Source organism: Melozone crissalis, unplaced genomic scaffold (genome assembly GCF_028551555.1).
Source record: "Melozone crissalis strain CALT ecotype California unplaced genomic scaffold, PUWL_Pcris_2 ptg000068l_1, whole genome shotgun sequence".
NCBI lineage: Eukaryota > Metazoa > Chordata > Aves > Passeriformes > Passerellidae > Melozone > Melozone crissalis.
Window position 1 is genome coordinate 22,078,714 of NW_026535846.1, and position 25,899 is coordinate 22,104,612.

Sequence of the window (25,899 nt, forward strand, 5' to 3'; positions counted from 1 at the left end):
GAAGGGCAGGACAGAGAGCTTGGCTTTCTGTCCGTGCTGGCAGGGCAGGAAGGGCTCTGGATCCAATTGCAGTATCACTTTCCACGCCAGCCTGCTCAGGGAGCGGGGTTTCCCTCTCTGCACACGCTGGAGCAGAACCTGCTGGGAGCTGCAGTGGGAGCTGAGCTGGGTGCTGGGTGCAGGCAGGCTCTGGGGTGCCAGGGTGGCAGCGAGCCCATGCAGAGGGGGGTCTGATCCTGCACCCCAGAGGGTTTGCTATCCACCAGCTCTTCTATTGCAGCCCTGCAAGGGGCAGGGCGTGGGCTCCCTGTACCTGCACAGCTGAGGCACCACAGAGGCTTTCATTACAAAGAAAAGGAAGTTTCATTTATTCTTATACAAAGGAGTGTTTAAACCCTGAGGGGCACGTTTGGCCCCTGACACCTGCAGGGTTGCCCATGTCCCATCCCCATCCAGTGGTTCTGCCCAACCTGCTGGGCTCCCACGGCTTCCTGCTGCTCCAGCAGCATCACAGAATGTGGCTCTGCTTTGCAGTGAGGGGCTGGGTGGAGCCACAGGCCCACTGCTCCATGAGGACCCCTGAACACCAGGACAGGCAGTCTTTGAACCTGGAATTTCTCATGGAGATGGAGTACCTTGCTGTGTCCAGCTTGGCTTCAGTGCATGCACAGGTGCTTCTCCCTGGCCTTGCTTTGGAAAGGCTTGAGGCAGTACAGTCAGGGTCCCTGCCCACTTAAAAGTTTTCCTTGTTGAAGTAGAATTTGACCTTCCTGGGGTCCAGGCTGGAGTGTTGGTGACAAGACTTCTGCAGGCTCTTTGCCAGGGCCTGTGGCCCACAGAGGAACACACCGACCACTGACCTGCACACAGCACGGGCATGTCAGTGCCAGGGGGGCAACTCAGGGAAAAGGGATTGAAAAGCTTTGTGAGCTCCCTGCCCGGGATAGCACCCCTCCCCAAAGCCAGCCCAGTGCTGAGTGCCAGGGTAGGGGGCATGCCTCTAACATCCCAAATCCCCTGCTCAGCTCTCACCTGGGGTGGGCTGCAGCCACTGCTGCAAACTCCGTGTTCCACATGGGCCGCCCGAAGATGGTTTTGTGCCTGAGGCCCGTCACTGTGTCCGTAGCGGTGTCAAAGTGCAGTGCCACGTTGTTGGCCTGGGCAGGAGGGATGGTGAGAAGCCAGGCACCACCCATGAGCCCCCCTCCCGCCCCTCAGCACAGAGGAGCATCCATTGCCGATCCCACCAAACACTGTGCCTGGGCTTGGTACCTGAAAGCTGTGGTCATGCTAGCCCTGCCCTTGCTGCCCACCCCGTGTGCCCCTCTCGCAGCCGTGCCAGCCCGTGCTTGACTCACAATGCTGCTGTCCCAGCCAGTGAGGAAGAGGCGGTAGGTGAGGAAGTCAGCCTTGCCCGACTCAGCCATCTTCTGCTCCAGGGAGGCAAGCAGGTCGTTGAACCAGGCAAAGGCTCCCGTGTCCCGGCACAGCCAGTAGAAATAGATCTGGGGTGCAGGGGGAGAGGGATTGCTCAGGGCGGAGCAGAGCCAGAGGAAGCAACCCACAGCTGGTGCCATCCATGGGACACTCTGTACCTTCTTGGTCTTGAGGGTCTGGTCACCCTGCTGGAACTTGTACCAGATGGACTTGAGGATGGAGGCGAAGGGGGTGACACCGATGCCCGCTCCAACCAGCATGGCCACCTCGTACTGGAACACGTCCTCACTGGCTGTGCCAAAGGGACCATCCACCTCGACCCTGGCCAGAGCAGGGCCTGGGTGAGAGCTGCAGCCTCCCCAGACCCCTGGCATGACTGTTGGGTGCTCCCCAGCCTACCTGGGCGTTTCCAGCTGGAAGGTGTTGATGAGACGCTCCGTCCAGTCGCCGGCTGCCCGGATGTGGATGGAGAAGAAGTCCTCCTCAGGCGCAGAGGTGAGGGTGAAGGGGTGCCACTCCAGCGCAGAGATGGCGGGGCAGTTGACAAAGATGTACTGCCCCACCTCCATGCAGAAGCCCTTCTTCTGCATCTGCAGCTCCAGCACGCGGGCAGGGTGCATGACCACCTGGGCACGGGCAGGGCTCAGTGCCCAGCCTGGCACCTGTCCCGAGGAAGGGGCTGTGCCTGTGGCCCTGCCCGCCTCCCCATGGCCGCTCCAAGGGGAGGAGCTGGCAGAGGAGCAGCTCCTGCACCACCCACCTTTTTGACAACCACCTTCTGCTGCGCACGCCAGACCCGCAGGAGCTGCTCAAAGACATAGAGGATGATGGGGGCCAGAACCCACTTCCAGGACTGTGAGGATGGAGGAGAGCAAAGGATGGGAATCCCAAGAGCATGGGAAGAGCTTCTCCCCCAGGGCCGCCCCACCACTGCCCTACCTCGGCAGGGATGCTCCCGAACTCGGGGTCTTTGCAGCAGCTGTGGGTGCAGTTGTGCTCCCGCTGTGTGAGGTACTCGGCGCAGTCGTAGGGGGGCACCTCTGCCGTGCTCTGCTCCGTCTGCCCACGCACCAGCCCGCTGCAGGAGGTGAGGGGTGAGCCCAGGGGCCAGCTCTGCCCCCAGCCAGGGCTGAGCCCAGGGGCCAGCTGGGCTAGCCCGCCCTGGGAACGGCAGGTCACAGCCCCGCTGCACTGTCACAGCTGCCCCCGGGGGTGTGTGTGCCCTGCCCCTCGCTGCCCTGCCCTGGCAGAGCTGAGGAGCCTTACGCGATGCCGTGGATGACGAGGCCGGCGAAGTAGACGAGGAACAGGTGGTGTGTGTACCAGAAGAGCTCAAAGTAGTTCCTGCGGATGAACTCGGTGGAGGACGTGATCATGAGGATGAGTGCCAGCGTGATGATCACCCCCGTGAGCCCCGGGATGGTGGTGAAAGCCACGTACTCGACGGTCTGCAGGGGCGGCAGGGAGGGAGGGTCAGGGGAGCAGGGGACAGGGGTGCTGGGTGCTGCATGCCAAGGCCACACTCACCGTGTGGTTGGAGTGGATGGGGTTCAGCCACTCGCTGCCCTGCAGGTGCATCTTGGACAGCACGGCGGGGAGGCTGCCCTCGGTGGCTTGCTGGCTCTGGTTGTAGCGCTCCAGGTTGAAGAGGTGGGCGATGGTGTGCACAGCTGGACAGGGCACAGGCAGTCACCACCAGGCATTCCCAGTCCCCGCTGCTGCCCCATCCCACTCCAGGGCGTACCTGTGAGCAGGGCCAGCGCGTAGGCCACCAGCTTGTGGAAGGTGAGGTTGTGGTCCAGCTGCTTCCGCAAGGTCCGCCTGCAGCACTGCAGGGAGAGGCAGCAGGATGGTCAGGATGGGACAGGGATGTCAGGATGGGACAGGAATGTCAGGATGGGAGAGGGATGTCAGGATGGGACAGAGATGTCAGGATGGGACAGGGATGTCAGGATGGGACAGGCATGTCAGGATGGGATAGGAATGTCAGGATGGGACAGGAATGGGGACAGCCACGCTGGCTGTGCCACCATGGGACACTCACCGAGCAGGTCCCACGGAGGAAGGAGAGCAGGTTGCGGCAGACGGGCAGCAGGATCAGCATGCTGTTGAAGTTGAGGCACTTGGCTGATGCTCGAGCCCACGCCAAGGCGGACTGGGGAGGAGAGAGGGGTGAGCACCACTGTCCTGTGGTGCTGTGCCAGGACTGTGCTCAGCTCAGTCAGTGCTGAGCTAGGCTGGGAACTGGGACGGAGAGGGGCTGGGCTGCCATCGGGACTGGGAGGGGTGAGCTAGGACAGGACTGGGAGGAGGAGATGCCAGGCTGGGCTGGGATGCTGCTGGGCTGAGAGCAGACAGGGATCAGGGCAGGGACCAGCATGGTGCAATGGCAGGCTGTGGAGTGGGATGGAATGACGGTGGGCTGGAAGGGAACAGAACATGAAAGGGGCCTGGGATGTCGCAGCCCCCACCCCAGTGCAGCAGGGCCCCAGGGCTCCTCTGCCTGGGCAGGCAGGGTGCTGTGGGGAGCACCTTACCCCCAGGATGGCCCTGGTGTAGAAATACCGCTCGTCCCGGTCAAAGAACAGAAAGTAGTAGGTGAAGAGGAAGATGTTGATGCCCAGCCAGGCTGCCTGCGGGGGAAAGGCACAGCCTCGTGAGGAACCCTGTCCCGGGAGCCTCCCACTGCAGCACTCGGGGCCGGGTGCAGCCAGAGGGTGTCGGGACAGACAGCAGACAGTATCCATCCTGTTTCCTTGTGAGCTGCCCTGTCACGCACAGCGCTGGGACACAGGGGCAAAGGTGGGGAGAGGTGTGGAAGCCTCGCAGAATTGCTGTCTTGTCACACACTGCCCTGTGCATCACCGAGCATGAGGAAGGAGGAAAGGCAGAGCAGCCAACAGCCGTGTAACGGGAGGGAAGGCAGATCCAGAGGGTGGCCGGGACTGTGTGGGGAAGATTCTGGGAGAAGAAGTTTCACAGGGAGCTGGCTCACCTGGCCCACAGTGCTGCTGTCCCCTGCCTAACCCCACTGCATCCCACACTGCCGCCTCTCACAGCCACTGAATTTTTGCAGAGGTCCCAAAAAAAACCACCCAAAAAATTACACCCTGCCGTGTATTTGTTTTTTGGCTGTTTTCTTTTTCTTTTTTAAGTAACTCAAAACATTAAAATAGCCCAACTGTCAGTAAACCCCATGTTCCCATGCCTTCACAGCTCCTCACACAGCTCTGAGCAGCTGAGGGGGGCTGGCCAGGCAAGCTCTGTTACAGCAGAGATGCTGCAGCACGGCAGATGGTCCCTATGGTGCCAGCTCCTCACCCTGCCACGAGCTCTCACAGGATCCTCCTCCTCTCACAAGCGGAGCAGACGCACGTGGCAGGCCCCCAGCCAAAGTGGCCAGGCAAAGCAGCAGCGTTTTTAAGTTTTCCAGGACCCCCTTTCCCGTGAGCTGTGTTTCCCCAAGACTCCAGGTTTCCAGAGCCCATCCCTCCCCCGGCTGCCGGGGTGTGTGGGTCGGGGAGCACAGGGGATGCTCGTCTCTGCCCCCAGCCCGGCCCAGGGCAGCTCCTCAGCCCCCACCTCCCCCATGAACCCGCAGGGTCCCCCCGCACGCCCCTCGGAGCCCCCAGCCCCAGACTCACGAGGACAGCAGCTGAGAACCAGTGGTTGACCAGCCAGTTGCCCATGGCGCGCTGTGCCCGCGCTGTGCCCGCGCTGTGCCCGCGCTGTGCCCGCGCTGTGCCCGCGCTGTGCCCGCGCTGTGCCCGCGCTGTGCCCGCCCGGTTTTATGGAGCAGCGGGCGGTGAGACAGCCCGGCCCGGGATCGGCACCCGGGACTTTCCCCTGAGAGCGCTTGGAGGAAATGCCGCTGCTTTCAAAGGCTCCTTCCAGGAAGGCAGGGCTGACCCAAGCGGCCGACAGCAGAACCAGCCCCTTGTGCTGGCCGGGGGTGGTCCCCCCCGAGATCCCCCCATGCCCCACGGCTGGGTCACACGGGGTGTCTGCCTGCTCCTCCCGGGCTTTTGCAACCTCTGAGGATAAGAACAGGCTTTTTTTGTAAGGCAGGAATTTCCTGGGAACAACTTGTGGAGGATCCATCCTGTTCTGGCTCAACAGCTCTGTTTTCCCTGGCCTCCCTCCCCAGCCTGCACTGCCCATCTTCCAGGGAAACCACCAAAGGAAGAGAAGCCTCCTGGGGTCACAGCGCTGCCCTGTGCCAGGATCCAGCTGGGCATCCATTACAAGTGGGTGATGTAAGACCGAGCACCAGTGGGGCTGCACCTCCATGGGCCCCCAGGGCTGATGAGCATCCTCAGTCCAGCACCCAAACTGAGCTGACCCCAAAATGGGTGCTGGGGTGGGGGGTGTCACACTGCGGGTTTGGGGCCAGGGCTCCTGGGTCCCATCAGCACCCACTGCCACTGCTGTGCCAGCCACCCTTCCCCTGCTGCCTGCCCTCCGCTGCAGGGCCCTGAGCCCTGGGGTGTCCAGCGCTCCAGCTGGGAACAGCAGCCCGTGCTGGGCCCCTGAGCCTGGAGGAACAGGTCAGACAGGCTCGCTCCTTGCTGGCACGCTGCTCTCCGCTGGCCTGCAGCCACGGCCATGCTGACAGAGCACAGGACGAGGCCAGCCCCATCCCGCCGTGCTCCTGAACCTCCACAGAGGGGCTCCCCCATGCCCACTTCCTGCTGGCACAGCCCCATTCCGGTGCCTGTAAAGGAGTTTTACGTGGACAGCAGGTGTGTGCAGCCGTGCCAGCCCCTGGGACCGTCCCCACCCTCCGTGTGAGTCACTGCCAGCACCCAGACTCGCAGTCACAGCAAAGTTTCTTTACTGCTTACAACAGTCCCAGCGGCACCCGTGGCCCAGGTCACCGTATGCACCATAGCAGCACTGGGGGTGTCGGGGCACCCCAGGGGCTCTGCACCATGTGGCAGCCAGCTGGCAGGGGCACCTGCTTGGGGCACCCCATAAGCTGTAGAATTGTGGAATTGTAGAACAGTTTGGGTTGGAAGAGACCTCTAAAGGCCATCTAGTTACACTCCAGAGGTGGGCAGGGACATCTTCAACTAGGCCAGGCTGCTCAGAGCCCACCCAACCTGGCCTTGAATGTTTTCAGGGACGGCACATCCACCATCTCTCTGGGCAACATGTGCCAGTCCCTCACCACTCATTGCCAAAAACTTCCTTATGTCCAATCCAAATCAGCCCTCCTTCATGTTCATGAGTGGTCCTGAGCGGGCAAGCACACTCGTGTCCCCCTGCCCCTGAGGGATGCACTGGGACCTGCTGCCACCACCACAGCAGCCCCAGGCAGCACTCAGCCTGTGCCACGGGCATCCTCCGTGCTGCCCACGCCCATGCCATGTCCGAGGCTGGCTGGAGGAGCCGGGAGCTCACACGATGCTGTGCCTCACGCCAGGCTCTGAAGGTGCCTCGAGGAACAGCGGGGTCCCCGCGGGGCGCCGGCGGCAGCACACGCAGTGCAGGAAATCGGCCACGTTGTGCCTGAAGAGCTGGCGGCAGGGGTGCAGGTACTGGAAGAAGAGCAGCATGAAGTAGATGCCCAGGCAGTAGCCCAGGAGCAGCTGCAGCACCAGCAGCGCCGTGCAGACGTTCTCGTAGACGTCAGTCTTGTAGAAGTACCAGAGGATGACCAGGGCCGTGTTCTCGGCCAGCCGGGCCACGTAGTACACGGCCAGGCGGCCCCAGTTCTGCGACTTGTCGATGAGGTCCCGGTCGGCCAGCTTGAGCTGCACGGCCGACCAGCAGAACATGTTGATGCTGGAGTAGAGCAGCGTGAAGGCGCACAGCACCACCACCGTGCCCAGGCGGCTGAAGTTCTTCTCGATGTTGTCGGGCAGGCGGCCGCCGCTGCGCCAGAACTGCACCCAGGGCAAGAAGAAGACCACCAGGAGGTTGGCCAGGGCGATGGGGATGATCCAGTGCTTGAAGACGGTGCTGAAGAGCACGAGGACGGCGATGCGCGTGGAGATCTCCAGGCTGCGCCACAGCACGATGCACAGGAAGGCCAGCGGGCGCAGCTGCACCTTGTAGTCGTCGTACTTGACCTGGATGGCCAGGATGTTGCAGACCAGGGCCCCGTAGGTGACCGACACCAGGCAGATGGCCATGAGCACGGCTGCGGAGGGACAGAGCAGGCACTGAGGCAGTGCGGGGACCAGGCTGTGCCCGGCCTCTCCACTGCCCGGGTGCAGAGTGTGGGAAACCGGGGGTGCCAGTCCTGGTGAGAAGTACAGGGTGCCCAACACCTGGGCTCACAGCAGTGAGCACTGCCAGAACAGCTCAGGGATGGGGCTGACAGCCCCCATGATGAGGTGGCTGCTGGCAGCAGGAGGCTCAGAACCCAAAGGTTCTCCCTGCACCAACAAAACACAAACCTTGGCCAAGCCAGAGCCATTTCTGTGCTTGGAGCGTGCCCCAGCGCCCTGCCCTGTGCAGGAACTGCTGCTCAAGGGTGAGAAGGGCACAGTCAGTGCTGCAGGGCCCCTCTGCCTGCACCCCAGCCAAGAGCTGCAGCACTGTAGCCCCAGAGGCACCCCAAGAGCCAGCCCCATCCCAGGGCTGCAGAGCCAAGGTCATTTGTAGGGAATGCCTGCAGCTGCTCGCATTCAGCACTGCCAGGAGTACCATGGAGAGAAACAGAAGAGTGCAGCTGGTCCCATCCAGGGTGGCTGCCAGCTGCACGGCTGAGCTGGCACTCCAGCTGCGAGGGAATCACCCAGAACACATCACTTGGTATTTACCTCCTGCAGCTACTGCTAGAGCAGCACTGGCACTCATTCCTCCTGTGCATCTGCAACTCCCCAAAATGCCTCTGCAGAGGGCTGTGGTGAATCAGGGGGTTTCTATGGGGCATCTCCTGTGCTTCCCTTTTCAAGCACCTGCTGTGGGCACAAGTGACAAGGTCTGGGCTCCCAGCACTGGCTGAGGGCAGCTCTTCAGCCAGCACTGTAACTGGAATGGTGCAGGAGCACACCTGCCTGCCCAGCTCGGTGCCAAAATGGGAGTTGAAAGTTTGCTCTGGCATATCCACCCCCAAGCACATAAACATCCTGGGAGCAGGCGAGGGAGCCTGGGAGTGGGAGTGCTGGGCTGGGAGCTCTGGCTGCAGGAAAATGTGCAGAAATAGATGCAGTGGGGGGACTTGAGGGAAGCCAGAGCCTGCAGCTAGATGGAGAAAAATGAATGGAGACTGGAGCAGGCTAGGACAGGGATCTGACCGTCCTGTGACACATGGCACTGGGTGGATGGCTTGGCTCTGGAGGGCAGATATGAGCACGGGGCTGGGAGCAGAGCCTGGCACCTCTGCCAGGCCTGCTGTCTCCCACTTTGCATCACTGCAAGCAGCAAAGCAGAGAGCTGATGAGTGCCCAACATTTGTGGGTCGTGCTCCACATTTCGGGGAGCCCAGTGGAAGCTGTGCCCAGGAGGGACTTTTTGGATGGCCCGGATGTCCCATCAACACGAACAGCCAAGGAGCTGCCCTTGGTGGGGAGCGCAGGTGCCCCTTACCTCGGGCGGCAGGGACGTACTTCTCGAGCACGCTGATGTAGAGCTGCAGCGTGAGCTGTGGCGTGGAGCCCAGGAAGGCCTGGATGACGGCCATGCGCTTGAAGGCGTTGCGGTGCGTGGCCAGGCGCCGCTCCGAGTGCCCCACCTCCTGCTCCAGCTCCAGCTCGTAGCCCTGCCGCAGGCGCCGCTTGCGGGTGATGGTCACGTAGGGCTCCTCCTCCCTGCCCGACCAGCAGTACACCACCAGGGCCTCCACGCACCTGTGGGACACGGCAATTGTCACCCCAGCCCTCCTGCTGTCCCAATCCAGCACCTCCGGCCCCACCCTGCTGGTGCTGCCCAGACCCCAGTCCTGAGTGCTGCCCGACTGCTCTGGGCACCTGCCCGAAGTGCTTGGGCACGCCAGGACCGTGGGCATGGCCGTTGCTGCTCCTCTGCTCCAGCACTCAGGGTGGCCATGGGTACCAGGGGGCAACAACTGCTCCAGAGAGCTGCTGGAAGAGGTGCAGCATCCCGGGTACAAAGCAGCGACCCTGCTGGGAGCTGCAGCTACAGGAAGGTGTTAATCACCCTTGGGTTCTGTTTTCCCAACCGGCAGAAACCTCTTCCTCTAAGCAGAGGCAACAGAAACTCTGAAGTATCAGAGCAGAGTATCAGAGATCTCTTTGATCTCTCGTTTTGAGCAGAAGAAGGCTTCCACACTTCCTGCCTGCTGGGGACAGCAGGAAGGAGGGCGTAGGGTGAAGCCGTGTGTGGCGTGGGCAGATAAGGGAGAGTTTCCTCAGCCCCTTCCCTGCAGGCCCCACTGTGGCAGGGCTGGGGCTCTCTGCCCTGCCTGCAGGGACAGGGACCTCAGCCCCTGCACAGAGCCCTGGAGGGTGTGCATGGCCACAGGGGAGCAGCTGGGCTCTGCCTGGCCACCAGCTGGCTCTGGGACCAGCAAGACACCATTGTGTATGGTGCTTATCAGGACAGCACAAATTGCTGTGGATCAAACCCAAAAGGAGGGAAGGCTTAGGATAAATTGTCTCAACAGCACTCATGGATCATTGCAAACTCTAACGGGAAAACAGTTTCATCCCACAGGCCCAGCCTGAAGGGCAGTCCCAGCTGGCTCCAGGGCCCCGCCAACCTTCTCAGCAGGCTGGGCTGCACCTCCAGCCCGAGCAGCCTGCCCCGGGCAGCCCCGGCCGGCTCCTACAGCAGCTGGGCAGCACCACCAGCTCAGCCAGCCCCGCTGGTGTGGTGGGAGTGCCAGCGCTGCTGTGGGCAGCACAGGCTGGCAGCACAGGCTGGCAGCGCCAGGCAAGGAGGCTCTGCAGTTAAGCCGTGGTGACAGGGACACATCTGGTGCACTGCTTGTTTCCGGTGGCAGAGGAAGTGCGGAGCAGCCGCGGTGGTTTGGGAGCCTGTGGTACAGCGAGCCCAAAGCGTGGCTGCTGGTCTGCCCTTGGGAAGGAGCCTTGGAGATGGTGGCTGTGCCATGGCTGTGCCATGCCTCCTGTGTGCCCTGGCTGTGCCATGCCTCCTGTGTGCCATGGGTGTGCCCTGCCTCCTGTGTGCCTTGGCTGTGCCATGCCTCCCGCATGCCCTGGCTGTGCCATGCCTCCCGCGTGCCATGGCTGTGCCATGCCTCCTGTGTGCCATGGGTGTGCCATGCCTCCTGCATGCCATGGCTGTGCCATGCCTCCTGTGTGCCATGGGTGTGCCATTCCTCCTGTGTGCCATGGGTGTGCCCTGCCTCATGTGTGCCATGGCTGTGCCATGCCTCCCGCATGCCCTGGCTGTGCCATGCCTCCCGCATGCCCTGGCTGTGCCATGCCTCCTGTGTGCCATGGCTGTGCCATTCCTCCTGCATGCCATGGCTGTGCCATGCCTCCTGCATGCCATGGGTGTGCCCTGCCTCATGTGTGCCATGGCTGTGCCATGCCTCCCGCATGCCCTGGCTGTGCCATGCCTCCCGCGTGCCATGGCTGTGCCATGCCTCCTGCAGTGCCTCCTCATGGAGCAGGCTGCCCGGTGATGACAGCCCGGGAGGCACGGCAGCATTCCCAAGGAATGAGGGATCAGCTTGTGCAACACCCATCCACCCCCTCACCGTCCTCCTCCCGGCACAGCCCAGTGCCCCACGGCTGCCATGCCAGCCCCACTCCTGCACCCAGCTCCTCTCCATGTCCCATAACCCCACCGAGTCCCGCTCCTGGCCCTGCGCAGGACACCCCCAGAATCCCACTGTGTGCCCAAGAGCGTTGTCCAAAGGTTTGTTGAGCTCAGACAGGCCAGGTGCTGTGCGCACCTCCCTGGGGAGCCGGTTTGAGAGCTGCACCGCCCTCTCTCTGGGTGTAAAACCTTTTCCTGATATCTAAAGTAAACTTCCCCTAACTCAGCCCCGTCCCATGTCAGTATTCACCCCGGAGCACCCACCGGGGATTCCCAGCACAAGCACAGCCAAATGATGGCAAAACCGAGAGGCTGAGAGAATGGCTGGCTGCCCCCGCGGCCTGGGCAGAGCTTTCCCAGCAGCTGGGACACAGCAGAGGCAGAGCCGCGTCCTGCCCGGAGCGCGCTCCAGCAGCGGGGCACCCCCGGCGGGCAAAGGGAGCAGCGGGGCCGGGGCGGAGGGACGGGGAGGCGGCAGGAGCAGCTCCGGGCAGGGGACCCGGGGTGCCCGTCCTGCCCGGCACCGTCCCTGCTCCCACCCGGTGCCCGCACCCCTGCCGGGCGCCGCGCGTCGGTGCCGGGAGTGTCTGGGTGTGCCCGGGGGTACCGGGAGTGCCGGGGGTCCTAAGGGGTTCCCGGGGGTGCCCGGGGTCCCCGCCGCGCTCACCTGATGATGGGCCCGAGCTGCAGCAGGTGCATGAGCAGGACGAGCGGGCGGTCGCGGCTGAGGTCGCGGTGCACGAAGATGAGGGTGAGCTGCACCAGGACGGAGGGGCAGAGCACGAAGAAGACGGTGAGCGCCAGCCAGAAGCGGTCGTCGGAGTGGCCGTAGGAGAGGCAGAGCGCGGCGGCCGCCGCCCCCTCCCCGCAGAACAGCGCCGTCGAGAAGACGATGCCGAGCGGCAGCCGGGCCCGCGACGGGGCGGCGGCGGGCGGGCAGCCCCCGCTCGGAGCGTCCATGGCGGCCCCGGCCCGGCCCGGCCCGGCCCGGCCGCTCAGCCCCGCCGCGCCGCCATCCCGGGCTGCAGCGAGAGACAGAGCCGCGCTGCGGGGCGGGACGGCCGGGGCGGGGCTCCCCCGCCGCACCGCACCGCACCGGGCCCCGACGGCCGGCCCCGCTCCGGCCCCGCTCCGGGACCGCTCCGGCCCCGCCGAGCCCGCGGCACCGGCACCGGGACCGCACCGGCACCGATCCGGGACCGGCACCGATCCGGCACCGGCACCGCTCCGGGACCGCCCCGAGCCCCGCGGCACCGGCACCGCTCCGGCCGGGCATCCCCACCGGGTCCGTATCCTCCAGCCCTGCCCTGGCCGCCACCCTCCTGCTCCCGGACCCCCTCGCTGCTGTGCCCTGTCCCCGCCAGGTGTGGCGGTCCCTGCCCCAGGGCAGCCCCTCCTGCCCCTCTGCCCCCCACCCCTGACTCGGACCGGGACCTTGTGCCGAGGGCTCCCCATCTCTGCAGGGAGGAGCCCCACGGCCAGGACCCACAGCCCAGAGCCCCCCAGAACCCGCCTCGGGACTCCCCCTCCCCAGAGACAGCGGGACAATCCCCGTGCTACCCCTCGAGTGTGCCCTTGAGACTTTGGAGCCCTCCCCAGGACCCCCGTCAACTCCAAGCCCAATCAGTTCTTGGTAGTTGCCAACACAACAAACCAAGGTGCAGCAGCACATGGAGGGTCCCTCTGGGGCAGAATTGTCAGGTAACCCCAGGGACACTGGGGTCCCAGTGCAGGGCAGGAAGGGTGCCAGTGTGGGTGCCAGCCTTGCCTGAATCAGACAGTGGCCAGAGAGCTGCCTGCACCCAGCAGCACCTCAGATCCGGGGCCTGACCCCAGCTCCAGAGCCAGAAATGGCACCACATGGCCCAGAAATGGCACCACAAGGCCCTGCTCTCGATGGGCAGCGTGTGGAGGGAGGGCGTTGTCAGGGCAGGAGCATTCTGGTATCTCAAAAGATAAGCTGTGTCAGGGGCACGCTCCAGGTGTGAGTGCCTGCTGTGTGTAGGAGATTTGGGAACGTTGTTACACAGGAGATGTCTCCTGTATCGTGGGTGTTCCTCCTGTCTCCAGCTGTGACCTTGTGCTACAGCTGAGCGAGTGCTTTCCCATCACCTTCAAGGAGCCACCCTGGAGATAACGGGATGTGTGCACTCACCGACAGAGCCAAACCTCCCAGCACTCAGCCCCCCCTCGCTCCTGCCTGTCCCCCCGTGTTCCCCTGCCCGTGGTGGGAGCACAAGGCTGGCTGGGCTGTGCCCACTTCCGTGCCCATGGGGTCCCTGCTGTGCCCGGCTCACGCTGCCCCCAGCTCCAGCCCTGCCCACCTTTCCCCAGGAGGGCTGGGGTGGGCACAGGGGGATGCACACACGCTGGGCACACACTGCCTGGCAGAGCCCTCGGTCAGCCTGGGCACACATTGCCTGGCAGACCCCTCAGCCTAGGCACACAGTGCTTGGCAGATCCCTCAGCCTGGGCACGCACTGCCTGGCAGGGACACCTGGGACAAGGCAAGGAGTGTGTGACACTGGTCAGTTTTCCCCAGTTCAGGCAGACCAGGAGTTTTTAGGTGACCTGTAAAGGCTCTCAGTGCTCAGCCTCAGCCTCCAGGCCAGCTCACAGGGAGGTGCCCACGTTAGGAACGGAGACTCTGCCCACTCACCTGCACCATGCCAGCCAAAAGCACAAAACCTCCCAAACCACACGCACCAGAGTTTCCCCATTTCACCGGGCTGGAAGCATTTCCAGGTCTATCAGCCTTATCAGCAGGAGAGCTGAGAAAAAACAGCCCGAGACTCTGGAAGCCATCCCTCCCCCACAGCAGCTCCCACACAGGAGCCATCCCTGTCCCTGCAGCTGCTCAGAGCTGTTCCTGAACAGCTGCTTTGGGAAACCACAGCCCCATGAGCTCATGGGGACTGGCCTGACTGGCGGGGCTGGGAGATCTGCGTGTGACCACTCCGCTCTGGTATGACACTTACATATTTGCAGGCTGTTTTTGGAAAACAGCCTCTCCAAAAAACATCTCTGGCAGGGCACAGGGTGAAGGCAGCAGTGTCCAGGCTCAGTGGAGACTGTGTTCAGCCAGGGTGGGAGCTGAGCAGGGGAGCAGCTGTGCCTGGCTGGGTGCTCGGCCAGCGACAACGCATCCTGTGGCACTGCCAGCTGCACCCACGGCCCCGTGTGAGCAGCGAGCAGCGTGCCGTTTGTACCATTTATGCAACTTCCACTTAGCCAAATTAAAAGCATTCCCCAGGAGCCTGGCAGGTCACCAAGCCCTCGGCTGAGCAATGCCTGGGCTTCGACTCATCCTAGTTTTAATTTCAGCTTCCCCTGCTTCGTGACGAAATATTTAAGAGCAACTGTTTAAAAAGCAAGAATTCCAGTCCTGTATCCGTGAGCCCCAGCAGCCACCAGGAGGAATGGAGAGACAAAGCCTCACAGCGTTTCCCACACCGGTTATTATCCCATTTTGTGTCCCAAGCAGGGAGCAGCAGGAGCTGTTCCCGCTGTGAGTCACCGCCAGAGCCTGACCCCACCTGTCCTCCGTGCTGTAAACAGCAGACAGGCCATAAAAGTGATGTGGGTCACAGATAGCATCGGCCAGAGCTCCTGTCCCACTGCCACTCCCTGTTCCTGCCAACCCCACACCCACACCTCTGCCTGCTAGCCCAGCACAGCTGGGGCTGCACAGACACCCTGGGACATCCCTGCCAATAGAAACTGCCTGAGCCAGGGCTGCACAGACACAAAATCACAGAATCACACAATCACAGAATCACACAATCACAGAATCACGGAATCGCGGAATCACAGAATCACAGAATCACAGAGAATCACAGATTCACAGATTCACGGAATCACAGATTCACGGAATCACAGAACCACAGATTCACAGAATCACAGAATCACAGAACCATGGAATCACAGAATCACAAAATCACAGAATGACACAATCACACAATCACACAATCACGGAATCGCGGAATCACAGAATCACAGAATGACAGAATCACATAATCACAGAATCACAGATTCACAGAATCATGGAAACACAGAATCACAGAATCTCCTGAGCTGGAAGGGACCCACGAGGACCATTGGGGATGCCCAAGGCACCAGCCTGAGTCTCACTACCACGTGCAAATGTCAATTTTCCTGTCTCCACAAGTGCCTGCCCTGCCCTGGACAGCATCCCAGCTTCATTAATTTCTTAATCCCAGCCTCCATAATTTTTTTTTTTTTATTAATGCCAGTGTTCACAGAGCACACCTTGCACCAAGGGCAGTGCTGGTGGTGGCTGCCCACTGTGTGAAAGCCCAGGCTTTGCTGTGCAGCTCTCCCAGCCCCTCGGATGTGCCAGGGCACTCGTTTGTGGGAGCCTGGGCCGTACGTGGGGCGGGAGCAGCTTCCTCAGCGGCTTCAGTCCCAAAATAACCCTGCCTGCTTTGCTCGCGCCTGCCTGGCGGCTCCTCTCCTGTAAAAGGAGAAGAGAAAATTGTTTGGAAAAGGCAGGGAGCGCCGAGCCAGGCTCTTAAAGGGCCCAGGTGGGGAGAGCTGCCAGCGCGCTCCCCCAGCCCTGCTCTGCAGGACCCAGAGCAGGCACCGCTCCCAGGGCGCTCGTTGGAACATGCCCAGCCCAGCTGCCTTCCCAAATATAGCCCTGCACACGGAGGGGAGGCAGCAGCAGGCTGGGGGGCTGGCCAGGCTGCCTCAGGCCTGGGAGCTGCTCAGGAGCTCAGCCTGGGCTGGGATGGGGCACACAAACCCAGCTGGGCCAGGCAGTGACACTGGGGATGTGGCTCGGTCCTGTGGGCTGGGTGAGCGGCAGTCACACCGTGTCCCCCAGCCCGATGGGGTGTGAGAAGGGGACACAGTTCTGTCCCCTCAGTGCAGCCACACTGCCCTACCAGCAGGGCTGGGAGCTTCCCAGCACTCTGTGAGCTGGGAATTTCTGACTTAGTTTGGAAATACCTTTGCAAATGACTGCTTTCCACAGCCTAAACTGTTTGGATTTTGTATCGCTTTCACAGCAACTCAGCTCTATTTTTCCCTGCCCCAGCAGTCTGCGGAATAGTTTCTGATTGGGGAAATATTTATTCCATTTGCTTCATCATGCGACTGCTTTCAGCACTCCAGTTCCTCATGCAGCCCCACTGTGACCCTGCAGGGAGGGACTGAGGTGTCAGTGCTGAGCACCCCATCCCTCTAAAGCTCGCTGGAGGCTGTGCTGAGCCCACTGGATCGGGGCACGGGCTCAGTGCTGCCAGGGGATGCTCTCAGGCGCAGCACAGGCCGCGCCAGCTGCCTCACATTTCAATTCTTTAACAGGAAAGCAGAGTTACCTTTGGGCGCATTTACAGATCTTTGTGATAATTACACATTTTGGAGTCATGCCTCCTTGGCTACAGTCCCAGCGCAGGCAGTGGGTGATGCTGTAAAGCTAAACCAGGCAGGAAGGGTTAAAATTACCTTTAATTAACTGATTCCTTGCTCCCTGCTGTAAGAGTATACAGCGCTGGCACAGTGCTAACCCACTGGCAGTAGGAGGAACAGTTTATACTCTCCTCTCCCCCACAGCAGGAGCAGCAGGAGCACCAGAACGCTCCCAACAAAGCCAGTGCAGGGGCCTGGGCAGGGCCTGTGGCCATGGCAGGGGCTCCCAGAGCTGAGGCACGGGGCAGGGAGCGAGGAGGCAGCTGGCCCTGCAGCAGGGAGCAGAGCAAACAGAGCCAGATCCCAGCCTCTCCCAGAGATGTGTGTGTGCTTTGGCTGGGGAGCTCCCTGCCAGCAACGGGGTGAAAGGCAAACAGCTCCTGCCTGCCCCTGCCCTGCCCCTGCCCCACCACAGGGTGATGGCACCGGCTGGGGGAGCAGGGAACCCTCTGCAGGAACCATCTCCCTCACCCAAAGGAGCTCAGGGAATGGCTGCCCACAGTGCTTGCATGGCAGCGGGGTGCAGACCATCCCCTGCCCCTGTGCCCTGCCAGCAAACCTCCCTGGTGCCCCAGTTCCTCAGCAGGAGCTCTGGGTGTCACAGGCTGTAAATACCCCGTGTTCCCAGCCTGCCTGGGGCTGTGCCTGTAATTAGCTGCTGGGATTTGGGAGCTGCTGTGATCCGGGGTTATCGTGAGCCACCGGCAGCGCCGTGCTGGGATTTAAAGGGACAATGTGGCTGTCTGCATGCCGGCCAGCTCAGGGCTGTCATGTCACACATTGAACACAGAGATGAGCCTCCCCTCAAAGCCTGTGCGTGTCCTTGCCCACCACAGGTCCCTTTTCAGGCAGGGTTGATGCGGTTCCAACACAGCAGAACAGCTATATGAAATTGCTAATATTTCTGCCAGGACTTTGTGGTCTCTGCCATCACCTTGGCCCTGGTGCCAGCTCAGCTCGGGGCTCTCCAGGCTGCAGCAGCCCCTGTTGCTGTGCCCTCTGTGTTCCCTTGCAAGCCCTCATTGCCCGGCTCCCAGCTCCCCAGCCGCCCCCAGCCCTGCTGCTTGCCCGGGGTGCCAGGGAGGCTCCCTTTTCCCCGTGTGCCCCGTGTGCCCCGTGTGCCCCATGTACTCACGGGCTCTAGTGCAGCCCGGGCAGGGCAGCCCGCCAGCCCGCGGCCGTCTGCGCCTCTCTGCTGCCCGTGGCTCCTCCTCGCTCCTCTCCTGCGGCTCCCGGCGGGCAGGAGCAGCCCCAGAGCACGTGCTGCCCGCTGGGCAGCGATGCCAGGCCGGGCAGCCCCGGGCACTGCCCTGCCTGGGGCTGCTGGCACCGCTAGGGGCTCCAGCCCGGCCCGGGGCACGGGCTGCTCACAGCTCCGGCGGGGAACGTCCTCATTCATCTGCCAGGATAGCAAATTCTGCCTGAGTTTCTCACCTGGCAACAGTCACCAGGGAGACCAGAGCGGCTGTGGCTGGTCCTGCTGGCACCGCCTGGGGAGGCCCGGGGCCCTGGCAGGGCTGTGAGGGTGGGGCTGCACCCTGGGTGGGTGTGGGGGCACAGGGGCAGCGCCCACACCTAACCTGGGCACTGCCCTAGCAGAGCTCACAGCAGAGCTCACAGCAGAGCTCACATCAGAGCTCACAGCAGAGCTCACAGCAGAGCTCACAGCAGAGCTCACAGCAGAACTCACATCGATGTGGGCTCAGCCCTCGTGCCCTTTCCCTGGAGCTGAGTGGGTTTCACCAGATTTGGGGTGGATATTGAGGTTTTCCTGGCTGTTGATCCCGTGGGTGTGCATTGGGAGGTGTGACCTGGAGCTGCCTCAGGCTCCTGGGGGGTTCCCTGTCCCCAGCTCCGGTCTCATCAGGGATTTTGGACGCTTGTTTTGAAAGCAGCGGCACCCAAGTGTTCGGAGATGCCTGGAAATCCACTGGTGCCAGAGGGAGAGCAGATCCTGCTGCCCCTCAGGGCTGCCTGACACACGGCCCTTCCCTATTTATAGCACCTGTGTCATGCCATAGCACACTGCTGTCCCTGCTGGGCTGTCCCTGCAGTGCCACCCCCGCACGCAGAGGCAAGAGCTGACCCTTGGAGCAGATCGCTCCAGCCCTCATTCAGCTAATTCTGCAGAAAGCATCGCAGCCCATGCTGGGTGTGAACCTGCCCTGCCCACTGCTCCCTGCAGCCTGCTGGCGCAGGCACAGACCAACTGGGAAAGGCCACCGGGACGGGCACAGGGAGGTGCTGCCACTGCCCCGCCCTCAGCAGCACAGGGGTGAGCAGCCACCCCAAACGTGGCACCTGGCTGTGATATCAGAACAGCAGCTTCGCCAACCATTAACCCTGCATGGCTGCCTGCCCGTGGCGTGGAGCTGGGGCCCCTCCCTTGCCCAGGACAGGGCTGAGCTCCCAGCAGTGTGTGGGGCTGGGGAGAAGGGCCTGGGGCTGGGGAGAGTGCAGAGCCAGGTCACAGGGGCTGAGGGAAGGGCTGGGGGCCGTGCCCATCCTGGGCTGGCACCCTGGGGCCAGGGCAGCGTCTCAGCATCTTTGGCTCGTGGCTGGTGCCCAGCTGGTGGAGGGGGTGCTGCTGGTGCTGGGTGCTTTGGCACAGCTGATGTGAGGCAGCAGGCTCCCTGCTTGCCCCTGGCCATGGCTTTTGAAGATCTTTGTCCCCTTGACTCCACTGCCTCCTCCCAGAGCTCCTGCAGCTCAGGCATCCCAGTGTGACTCCTCCACACACATCAGTGGCAGCCAGCCAGGGAGGGCAGCTCTGGCTGGGAAAAGAAGCAGGGAACCTGAGAAGCAAGATAAGAGCTTCAGAGATGGAGATCGAGGAGCTGGCCCCATTTTCCTCCACTCATTACCCCATGGTCTGAGGGTCTCCACCCCTTCCCTGCTCCCAGGCAGGCTCCTGCTGGGGCTGGCTGCTGTTGGCACCCCTGGCAGCACAGGGCCTGCTGCCACTCTGTCCTTGCTAGGGCACAAAGCACGCACAGGGAGCAGTGCTGTCCCCAGCCCGGCTCAGAGGGGACCCTGGTGGGCAGCAGAGCTGTGCTCACATCCCTGTGAGGGGCTGCACGCAAACACCAGAGATGCTGCTCCTCAGAGGAGCCCCTGGCTCAGCCCACGGGGCTGTCAGGCAGTGTCAGTGGGGTGCGTGGGTCACCCCAGCAGCCATGGGGACACGGGGTTCACTGGGGTGGGTGGGTCAGTGCCACCCAGCGTGGCAGTGCCACCACAGCCGTGTCCCTGCAGCCACTGGCCTGGCCCGACCCACGTGGATTAAGGAGCCTGCAGGAGTAAGTAATTTAAATCCAGATTAGGTTTAAGCAGCTGCTACGCAAAGGGCGTGTGAGCAGAGGCTGTGCAGTGGGGATGAGCAGGTGAGACACCGAGTGGCACCCCTGATGAGCAGGGTCTGTGCCCATGGGGCACCGCCCAGGACGGATTTTTCTCCAGGTCGGCGTGTGCACACCAGACTGGAGGCAGCAGTGCTGAGCCACGGGACAGGGCACCCAGGATGAGATGCTCCCTGCCGTGAAGAGAGAGCCCAGAGGAGGATGAAGCGCAGGGACACGCTGGGCTGCTCGCGTCGTGGGGGCTGCAGAGGGGCCGCCCCTCGGAGCAGGGCTGCAGACCATGTTCCACCTCTTCTCCCACTGCTGGTCGTGGCTGCAGGCCGTACAGGAGCCCGTCAGGTAGGTCCCTGTGCCGCTCCGGGGCTCCCGGGGGTGACACTATTTACCTGTGGGCTTTGAGTGTCACCAGGGTGGTGACAGGGGAAGAGAGGTGCCTGAGCTGTCCCCAGAGTGCTGAGCAGGGCACACAGGTGTCCCCAGTGCCCCTGCAGCGGGCAGGGAAGCAGGCTGGGCAGGGATGCAATGCAGGGAAGCAGGCTGGGCAGGGAAGCAGGCAAGCAGGCTGGGCAGGGATGCAATGCAGGGATGGATGGTTCCAGGGGGATCCTGGCTCTGTAGAGTCAGCAGCTCCCCAGGAAAGCTGGGCAGGATGAACTGAAACACCTGCCTTGTTTGCATGTGTCAGGACATCCAGGCTAATTCCCTGGGACAGCGCTGCAAGGAGGTTTATGCTCCTCTCCCTCCAGAGAGGACACCTTACCTCACCTGCTGTAACTCTGGAGGTGGAGCCGTGCCACCTGCACTGCTCTGTATGTTTAGGGAAGAAAATGGTATTGCAAATAGCTGTAGTGGCTTGTCAGTGGCAGAGAAAGTGTTGCCTGTGTGCCTCTGGTGGATCACATTGCTGGAGAGTGGACAGTACTGTTCAGTAACAGGAAAAACACCTGAGTCCAGGCAGAAGCTCATAAAATCACCCTTGCAACCTTTCTCTACCTGTGTATGTTCAAAATGTACTGCAAGGGAGGTGTAATTTCTGACTGTATATAAGGAAGAATCACGCTGGCCTGTGCATATAATCGCTTAACCTTTTATGCTTTGAAAACGAATCCTTGCCATGGGCAGCACCTTGCAGGCTCTGCAGCGTGGCTGTCGCATGGTGTTGGGGTGGCTCCAGGCACTTGTGCCTGTCCTCACCCTCTCCCTTGCCCCAGGGATTGTCCCTGCACTTGTCCCCAGCTGAGCCGGAGCCTGTGTCACCGTCCTGCCCCTCTCCTGCTGTCCCCAGCTGAGCCGGAGCCTGTGTCACCGTCCTGCCCCTCTCCTGCTGTCCCCAGCTGAGCCGGAGCCTGTGTCACCGTCCTGCCCCTCTCCTGCTGTCCCCAGCTGAGCCGGAGCCTGTGTCACCGTCCTGCCCTCTCCTGCTGTCCCCAGCTGAGCCAGAGCCTGTGTCACCGTCCTGCCCCTCTCCTGCTGAAATGTACACATGTACCCATGCGCCATGGGCAGGGTCCCCTGCCGGGCTTAGGGTTAGGTCGCTGCCCCCAGCGAGCAGAGCCTTTCCTGGGGGGCTCAGCCGCTGTTGTTGCTCCCCAGGAAGGTGACCCTCCTTGTCATGGGGCTGGACAATGCGGGGAAAACCTCCGTCATCGCGGACATAGAGAGAGGTGAGGAGCGGCACGGAGCCAGCCCCGACGGGGCAGCAGCTCTGTGGTCCTGTGGAACCAAAGGACCGAACTCCTGAGCTCCAGGGCCGCTCTGGGCGCAGGGCCCGGCGTGTCCCGGGCGGCGCTGGGGTGGGAGCGGGGATGCGGCGGGGCGGAGGGGCACAGGGCACAGGGCACAGGGCGCAGGGCACAGGGCACAGGGACCTGCCGTGCCAGCCCCGTGCGCTCTCCGCACGCAGCGCTGCCCGGGGAGGCGCTGCCCGGGGCACAGCCCGGCCAGAGCCGCCTGCGGCTGGACAGGTTCGAGGTGACGCTGCGGGACCTGCCCGGGGCCCCGCGCTCCCGCAGCGCCTGGCGCAGCCACTACAGCGAGGCGCACGGGCTGCTCTTCGTGCTGGACTCCGCTGACCTGGCGCGGATGGAGGAGGCCCGCAAGGTGCTGAGCCGCGTCCTGAGCCACCCCGACGTGTCCGGGAAGCCGCTCTTGCTGTAAGATCGGGGTGCGGGCTGTGAGCTGGGGGCGAGGGCCGGAGCGGGACCCTGAGGGTTGCGGCTGCTGCGGGGTGCGGTGCCCCGGGGACAGGAGCGCCCCAGCAGTGCTTGGGACATCGGAGCATCCGTGGGGAGGAGGAGAGGTGAGGAGGGGCTGCGGTGCCAGGTGAGGCTGGGGCAGTGCTCCACCCGAGCGCAGGCAGACGGGATGGGGCACACAGCCTCCCCGGGGGCACAGCCTCCCTGGGGGCACACAGCCTCCCTGGGGGCACACAGCCTCCCCGGGGGCACACAGCCTCCCTGGGGGCACACAGCCTCCCTGGGGGCACACAGCCTCCCCGGGGGCACAGCCTCCCTGGGGGCACACAGCCTCCCTGGGGGCACACAGCCTCCCCGGGGGCACAGCCTCCCGGGGGGCACACAGCCTCCCCGGGGGCACACAGCCTCCCCGGGGGCACACAGCCTTCCTGGGGGCACACAACCTCCCGGGGGCACACAGCCTTCCTGGGGGCGCACAGCCTCCCTGGGGGCACACAACCTCCCGGGGGCACACAGCCTCCCCGGGGGCACACAGCCTCCCGGGGGCACGGGCCCGAGGCGGCGCTGACGGCCGCTCCTGCCGTGCCCCAGGCTGGCCAACAAGCAGGACGCGCCGGCCGCAATGCTGCCCTGCGAGCTGATCGAGCGCCTGTGCCTGGAGCGCCTGGTCAACGAGCACCGCTCTCCGTGCCGCATCGTGAGTGCGGGGCGGGCCCCGCTCCCGGTCCCGGTCCCTGCTCCCGCTCCCTGTTCCCGATCCCACTCTCCGTGCCGCATCGTGAGTGCGGGCCCGGCTCCGCTCCCGGTCCGGTCCCTGCTCCCGCTGCCCCCTCTGGGCGCTCCCGTTCCCCCTGCCCGATCCCGCTCCCGCTCCCCGTTCCCGTACCCGCTCCCGTTCCCGTTCCCGTTCCCCGCTCCCGTTCCCGCTCCGTTCCCCGCTCCCTTTCCCGTTCCCGTTCCCGTTCTCGTTCCCGCTCCCGTTCCCGCTCCCGTTCCCGCTCCGTTCCCCACTCCCGTTCCCGTTCCCGCTCCCGTTCCCGTTCCCGCTGCGTTCCCCGCTCCCTCTCCCGCTCCCCCTCCCGCTCCCCCCGCAGCGCTCCCCGCGCCGATCCCCGCTCTCCGTTGCCCGCAGGAGCCGTGTGTCGCCAAGCGGGTCCCGCCCGCCGGCCCGGCCCGCCCCACGCTGCAGGGGCTGCGCTGGCTGCTCCGCGCCGCCGCCGCCGCCCCGGCCCCCGCGCCTCCCGCCGCCCCTCGGGCCGCCCGCGGCCGCCCGCCCGCCCGCAGGTGGGTGCGGGGGGATCCGTGACCCTGTCCCGGTCCCGGCTCCCCCGCAGCGCTCGGCCTCACCCGCTGCGCTCCCCCCGCAGGGAGCGGCCGCTGCCCGGGGAGGACGCTCGGGAGAACGGGGAGCCCCGCGCGGTGCGCCCCGGCTGCCGCCTCCTGCCCCTGGTGAGTGAGGGAGCGACGGCACCGGGATGGACGGGGGCGAGAGGGGCTCTGCCACCTCCCCTCACCCCCTTCCCTGCCAGGAGGAGAGCGCCAAGGGCGCCAGGAGGAGGAAGAGGAAGGTGAAGGTGAAGAAGAAGGGCTTGGGGCAGGCAGGCCCAGCCGAGGAGCCGGAGGCGCCGGGAGCAGGGGCTGCCGGGGGGCTGCTGCTCCCCAACAGGGTCGGGCAGGAGGAGGCCTCAGCCATCGGGACGGGCACCCCGCACCCAGGTGAGAGGGGACTGTGGGGCTGCCGGCCCTGCAGGACCCCAGAGCCACCCCAAGGGAGGTGGCCAGGCCTGGCAATGTCACCAAATATTGGACCACTGGTGGCCGCCACCTCCAGCTCTGCTTGCAGACCAGCTGAGTGCAGAGCCAGGTCAGGGATCCAGAGGGGAAGAGGAGACACCCCTGGGCACCTCCACGGGGGATGGTGCAATGCAGGACTGCACTCCTGCCACCAGCAGTGCTCTCAGCTGCTTTGGTGACAAAGACACCCTTGCTCAGGGGTGCGGTGCCTGAAATTTTGCATTTCTCTATTCAGCACGGGGTACTAAAAAGAAAAAAAAGAAGAAAATCAAGAATAAAATCAAGTCACGGGAACCTTCTCTGGAGCAGCAGCGTGAGGAGGTCTCAAGCACCTTTGGTTGGTATTTCTCAGGACAGATTTTGCTGCAAGCACCAGGCTCTGGCCTGCTGGCAGGGGGCTGTGCAGGGACACTGACCATGGGGGGCTGGGTGTGGGGACACGGGCACAGACAAGTGCTGCTGTAGGGCTGGGGGCTGCTGTGGGGCAGATGCTGCTGTGGGGCAGATGCTGCTGCTGCAGGGCTGGGGGCTGCTGTGGGCAGATGCTGCTGTGGGGCAGATGCTGCTGCCCCTGCTGGGGGGTGGGATGCAGGGAGGCCACCCCAGTGCCTGTGCTGGGTCTGGGCTGTCCCTGCAGCCCTCACTGAGCACAGACTGCCAGCCATGGAGCTGGTCCAGGGCCTGACTGCCCCCTTGTTCCCAGACTTGTACCGCCGGGCCATGCTGGCTCTGAAGATGAGGCAGGAGCAGAGGAAGCAGCCGTCGGCCATCGCCCCCTGAGCACGGAGGCACCGAGCACGGGCTGTGGAGGAGCCGGGCTGCAGGGCAGGGCACAGCTGCGGGTGCTTGGCCAGGGCTGGCAGAGCTGGGAAACGGGTCTGGGGCATCAACTGCATCTTTATCCCCTGCGCGGCTGAAAACCAGGGATCCACAGGGGCGAGCCAAAAGTCCCTTTGTAAAACGCCTCTGGCAGCAAACCCGAGTGAAAAGGGAACAGGCGGCCCCTTGCTGCCCCCTGTTAGTGTTCCCTGGAAGGCTCCGACTAAACCCGGATGGGTCTGTGTGGAGAGGGAGATCCGAGCAAACACCAGGGGGAAAGCTTGTCCTTTATATTGCCCTGTGCCAGGGAAAGCTCGTCCCTTTTATCGCCCTGTGCCAGGGAAAGCTTGTCCCTTTTATTGCCCTGTGCCAGGGAAAGCTCGTCCCTTTTATCGCCCTGTGCCCGGGGAAGGCTGTGCTCGCAGCTCAGGGCTGGCCCGGCCCGGCCAGGGCTGCACCCTGCACCCAGGCACTCCCCGCCTGCTGCCCGGCACGGTCTCGCTCCCTGCCGGTGACCGAGGGAGGGCAGCCCCGGGCAGTCTGCAGAGGGGCTCCACATCTGGCAGGGCTCAGGACCCGCTTCCCACGCTGCAGGAAGGTGGTGCCCGTGTTTGTGCGCCCTGCAGCCCATCAGCGAACATTTACGTTCAAAGGCAGCTGGTGGCGGAGGCTCCATCCCCAGGAGCGTTCCTCCTGGCCCTGCCACCCTTCCAGGAGGGACACTGTCGCTGGCAGCCTGGTACTCTGCTGCTGCAGGTGACACGGGACAGCAGCAGCACGCCTGTCTGAGCCCTGCCTGTGACACTGTGGCACTCTGTGTGTGCAGAGCAGCAGCAGCACACCTGTGACACTGTGGCACTCTGTGTGTGCAGAGCAGCAGCACAGCCTGTGACACTGTGACACTCTGTGTGTGCAGAGCAGCAGCAGCACACGTGTGACACTGTGACACTGTGTGTGCAGAGCAGCAGCAGCACACGTGTGACACTGTGACACTCTGTGTGTGCAGAGCAGCAGCAGCACACGTGTGACACTGTGGCACTCTGTGTGTGCAGAGCAGCAGCAGCACACCTGTGACACTGTGGCACTCTGTGTGTGCAGAGCAGCCGCAGCACACGTGTGACACTGTGGCACTGTGTGTGCAGAGCAGCAGCAGCACACGTGTG

The 25,899-nt window shown here is 63.5% G+C and overlaps 3 protein-coding genes across 4 annotated transcripts; 1 reads left to right on the plus strand and 2 right to left on the minus strand.

Moving 5' to 3' along the window:
- Window positions 1–402: 402 nt before the first annotated feature.
- Window positions 403–5,147, minus strand: NOX1 (NADPH oxidase 1). 2 transcript variants are annotated; one of them, XM_054289653.1, is made up of 13 exons: window positions 5,082–5,147; window positions 3,975–4,070; window positions 3,482–3,592; window positions 3,182–3,266; window positions 2,965–3,107; window positions 2,704–2,885; window positions 2,377–2,515; window positions 2,198–2,290; window positions 1,837–2,063; window positions 1,596–1,758; window positions 1,359–1,505; window positions 1,033–1,157; window positions 403–860 (listed from the first exon to the last, which is right to left on the minus strand). In XM_054289653.1, exons 1-13 carry the CDS (start codon window positions 5,124–5,126, stop codon window positions 734–736), a joined length of 1,683 nt encoding a protein of 560 aa, XP_054145628.1. In that variant the 5' UTR covers window positions 5,127–5,147; the 3' UTR covers window positions 403–733. The 2 variants fall into 2 exon arrangements, with proteins under 2 accessions (XP_054145628.1, XP_054145627.1); XM_054289652.1 differs by lacking the exon at window positions 5,082–5,147 and having other exon boundaries at window positions 3,975–4,983.
- A 1,101-nt stretch (window positions 5,148–6,248) lies between these two features.
- On the minus strand, window positions 6,249–12,111 carry XKRX (XK related X-linked). The gene is made up of 3 exons (XM_054289654.1): window positions 11,804–12,111; window positions 8,977–9,236; window positions 6,249–7,582 (listed from the first exon to the last, which is right to left on the minus strand). Exons 1-3 carry the CDS (start codon window positions 12,094–12,096, stop codon window positions 6,837–6,839), a joined length of 1,299 nt encoding a protein of 432 aa, XP_054145629.1. The 5' UTR covers window positions 12,097–12,111; the 3' UTR covers window positions 6,249–6,836.
- Window positions 12,112–20,208: 8,097 nt separating this feature from the next.
- ARL13A (ADP ribosylation factor like GTPase 13A) lies at window positions 20,209–24,708 on the plus strand. Its single transcript, XM_054289445.1, has 9 exons — window positions 20,209–20,267; window positions 21,522–21,592; window positions 21,832–22,081; window positions 22,715–22,820; window positions 23,218–23,276; window positions 23,458–23,572; window positions 23,653–23,839; window positions 24,153–24,254; window positions 24,621–24,708. Exons 1-9 carry the CDS (start codon window positions 20,209–20,211, stop codon window positions 24,695–24,697), a joined length of 1,026 nt encoding a protein of 341 aa, XP_054145420.1. The 3' UTR covers window positions 24,698–24,708.
- The last annotated feature ends 1,191 nt before the right edge of the window (window positions 24,709–25,899 follow it).

Excerpts from the sequence above, each read along its gene's own strand:
- XKRX (XM_054289654.1), bottom strand. The coding sequence starts at position 12,096 with ATGGACGCTCCGAGCGGGGGCTGCCCGCCCGCCGCCGCCCCGTCGCGG. Across the intron at positions 9,237-11,803 it reads CAGCTCGGGCCCATCATCAG|GTGCGTGGAGGCCCTGGTGG; the intron begins GTGAGCGCGGCG and ends CGTGTCCCACAG. Across the intron at positions 7,583-8,976 it reads GTACGTCCCTGCCGCCCGAG|CCGTGCTCATGGCCATCTGC; the intron begins GTAAGGGGCACC and ends GTCCCTCCGCAG.
- ARL13A (XM_054289445.1), top strand. The coding sequence starts at position 20,209 with ATGTTCCACCTCTTCTCCCACTGCTGGTCGTGGCTGCAGGCCGTACAG. Across the intron at positions 21,593-21,831 it reads CATCGCGGACATAGAGAGAG|CGCTGCCCGGGGAGGCGCTG; the intron begins GTGAGGAGCGGC and ends CTCCGCACGCAG. Across the intron at positions 22,821-23,217 it reads ACCGCTCTCCGTGCCGCATC|CGCTCCCCGCGCCGATCCCC; the intron begins GTGAGTGCGGGG and ends CTCCCCCCGCAG.
- NOX1 (XM_054289652.1), bottom strand. The coding sequence starts at position 4,184 with ATGGATACTGTCTGCTGTCTGTCCCGACACCCTCTGGCTGCACCCGGC. Across the intron at positions 2,516-2,703 it reads CTCGTCATCCACGGCATCGC|CGGGCTGGTGCGTGGGCAGA; the intron begins GTAAGGCTCCTC and ends CACCTCCTGCAG. Across the intron at positions 2,064-2,197 it reads AGAAGGTGGTTGTCAAAAAG|GTGGTCATGCACCCTGCCCG; the intron begins GTGGGTGGTGCA and ends GCCCGTGCCCAG.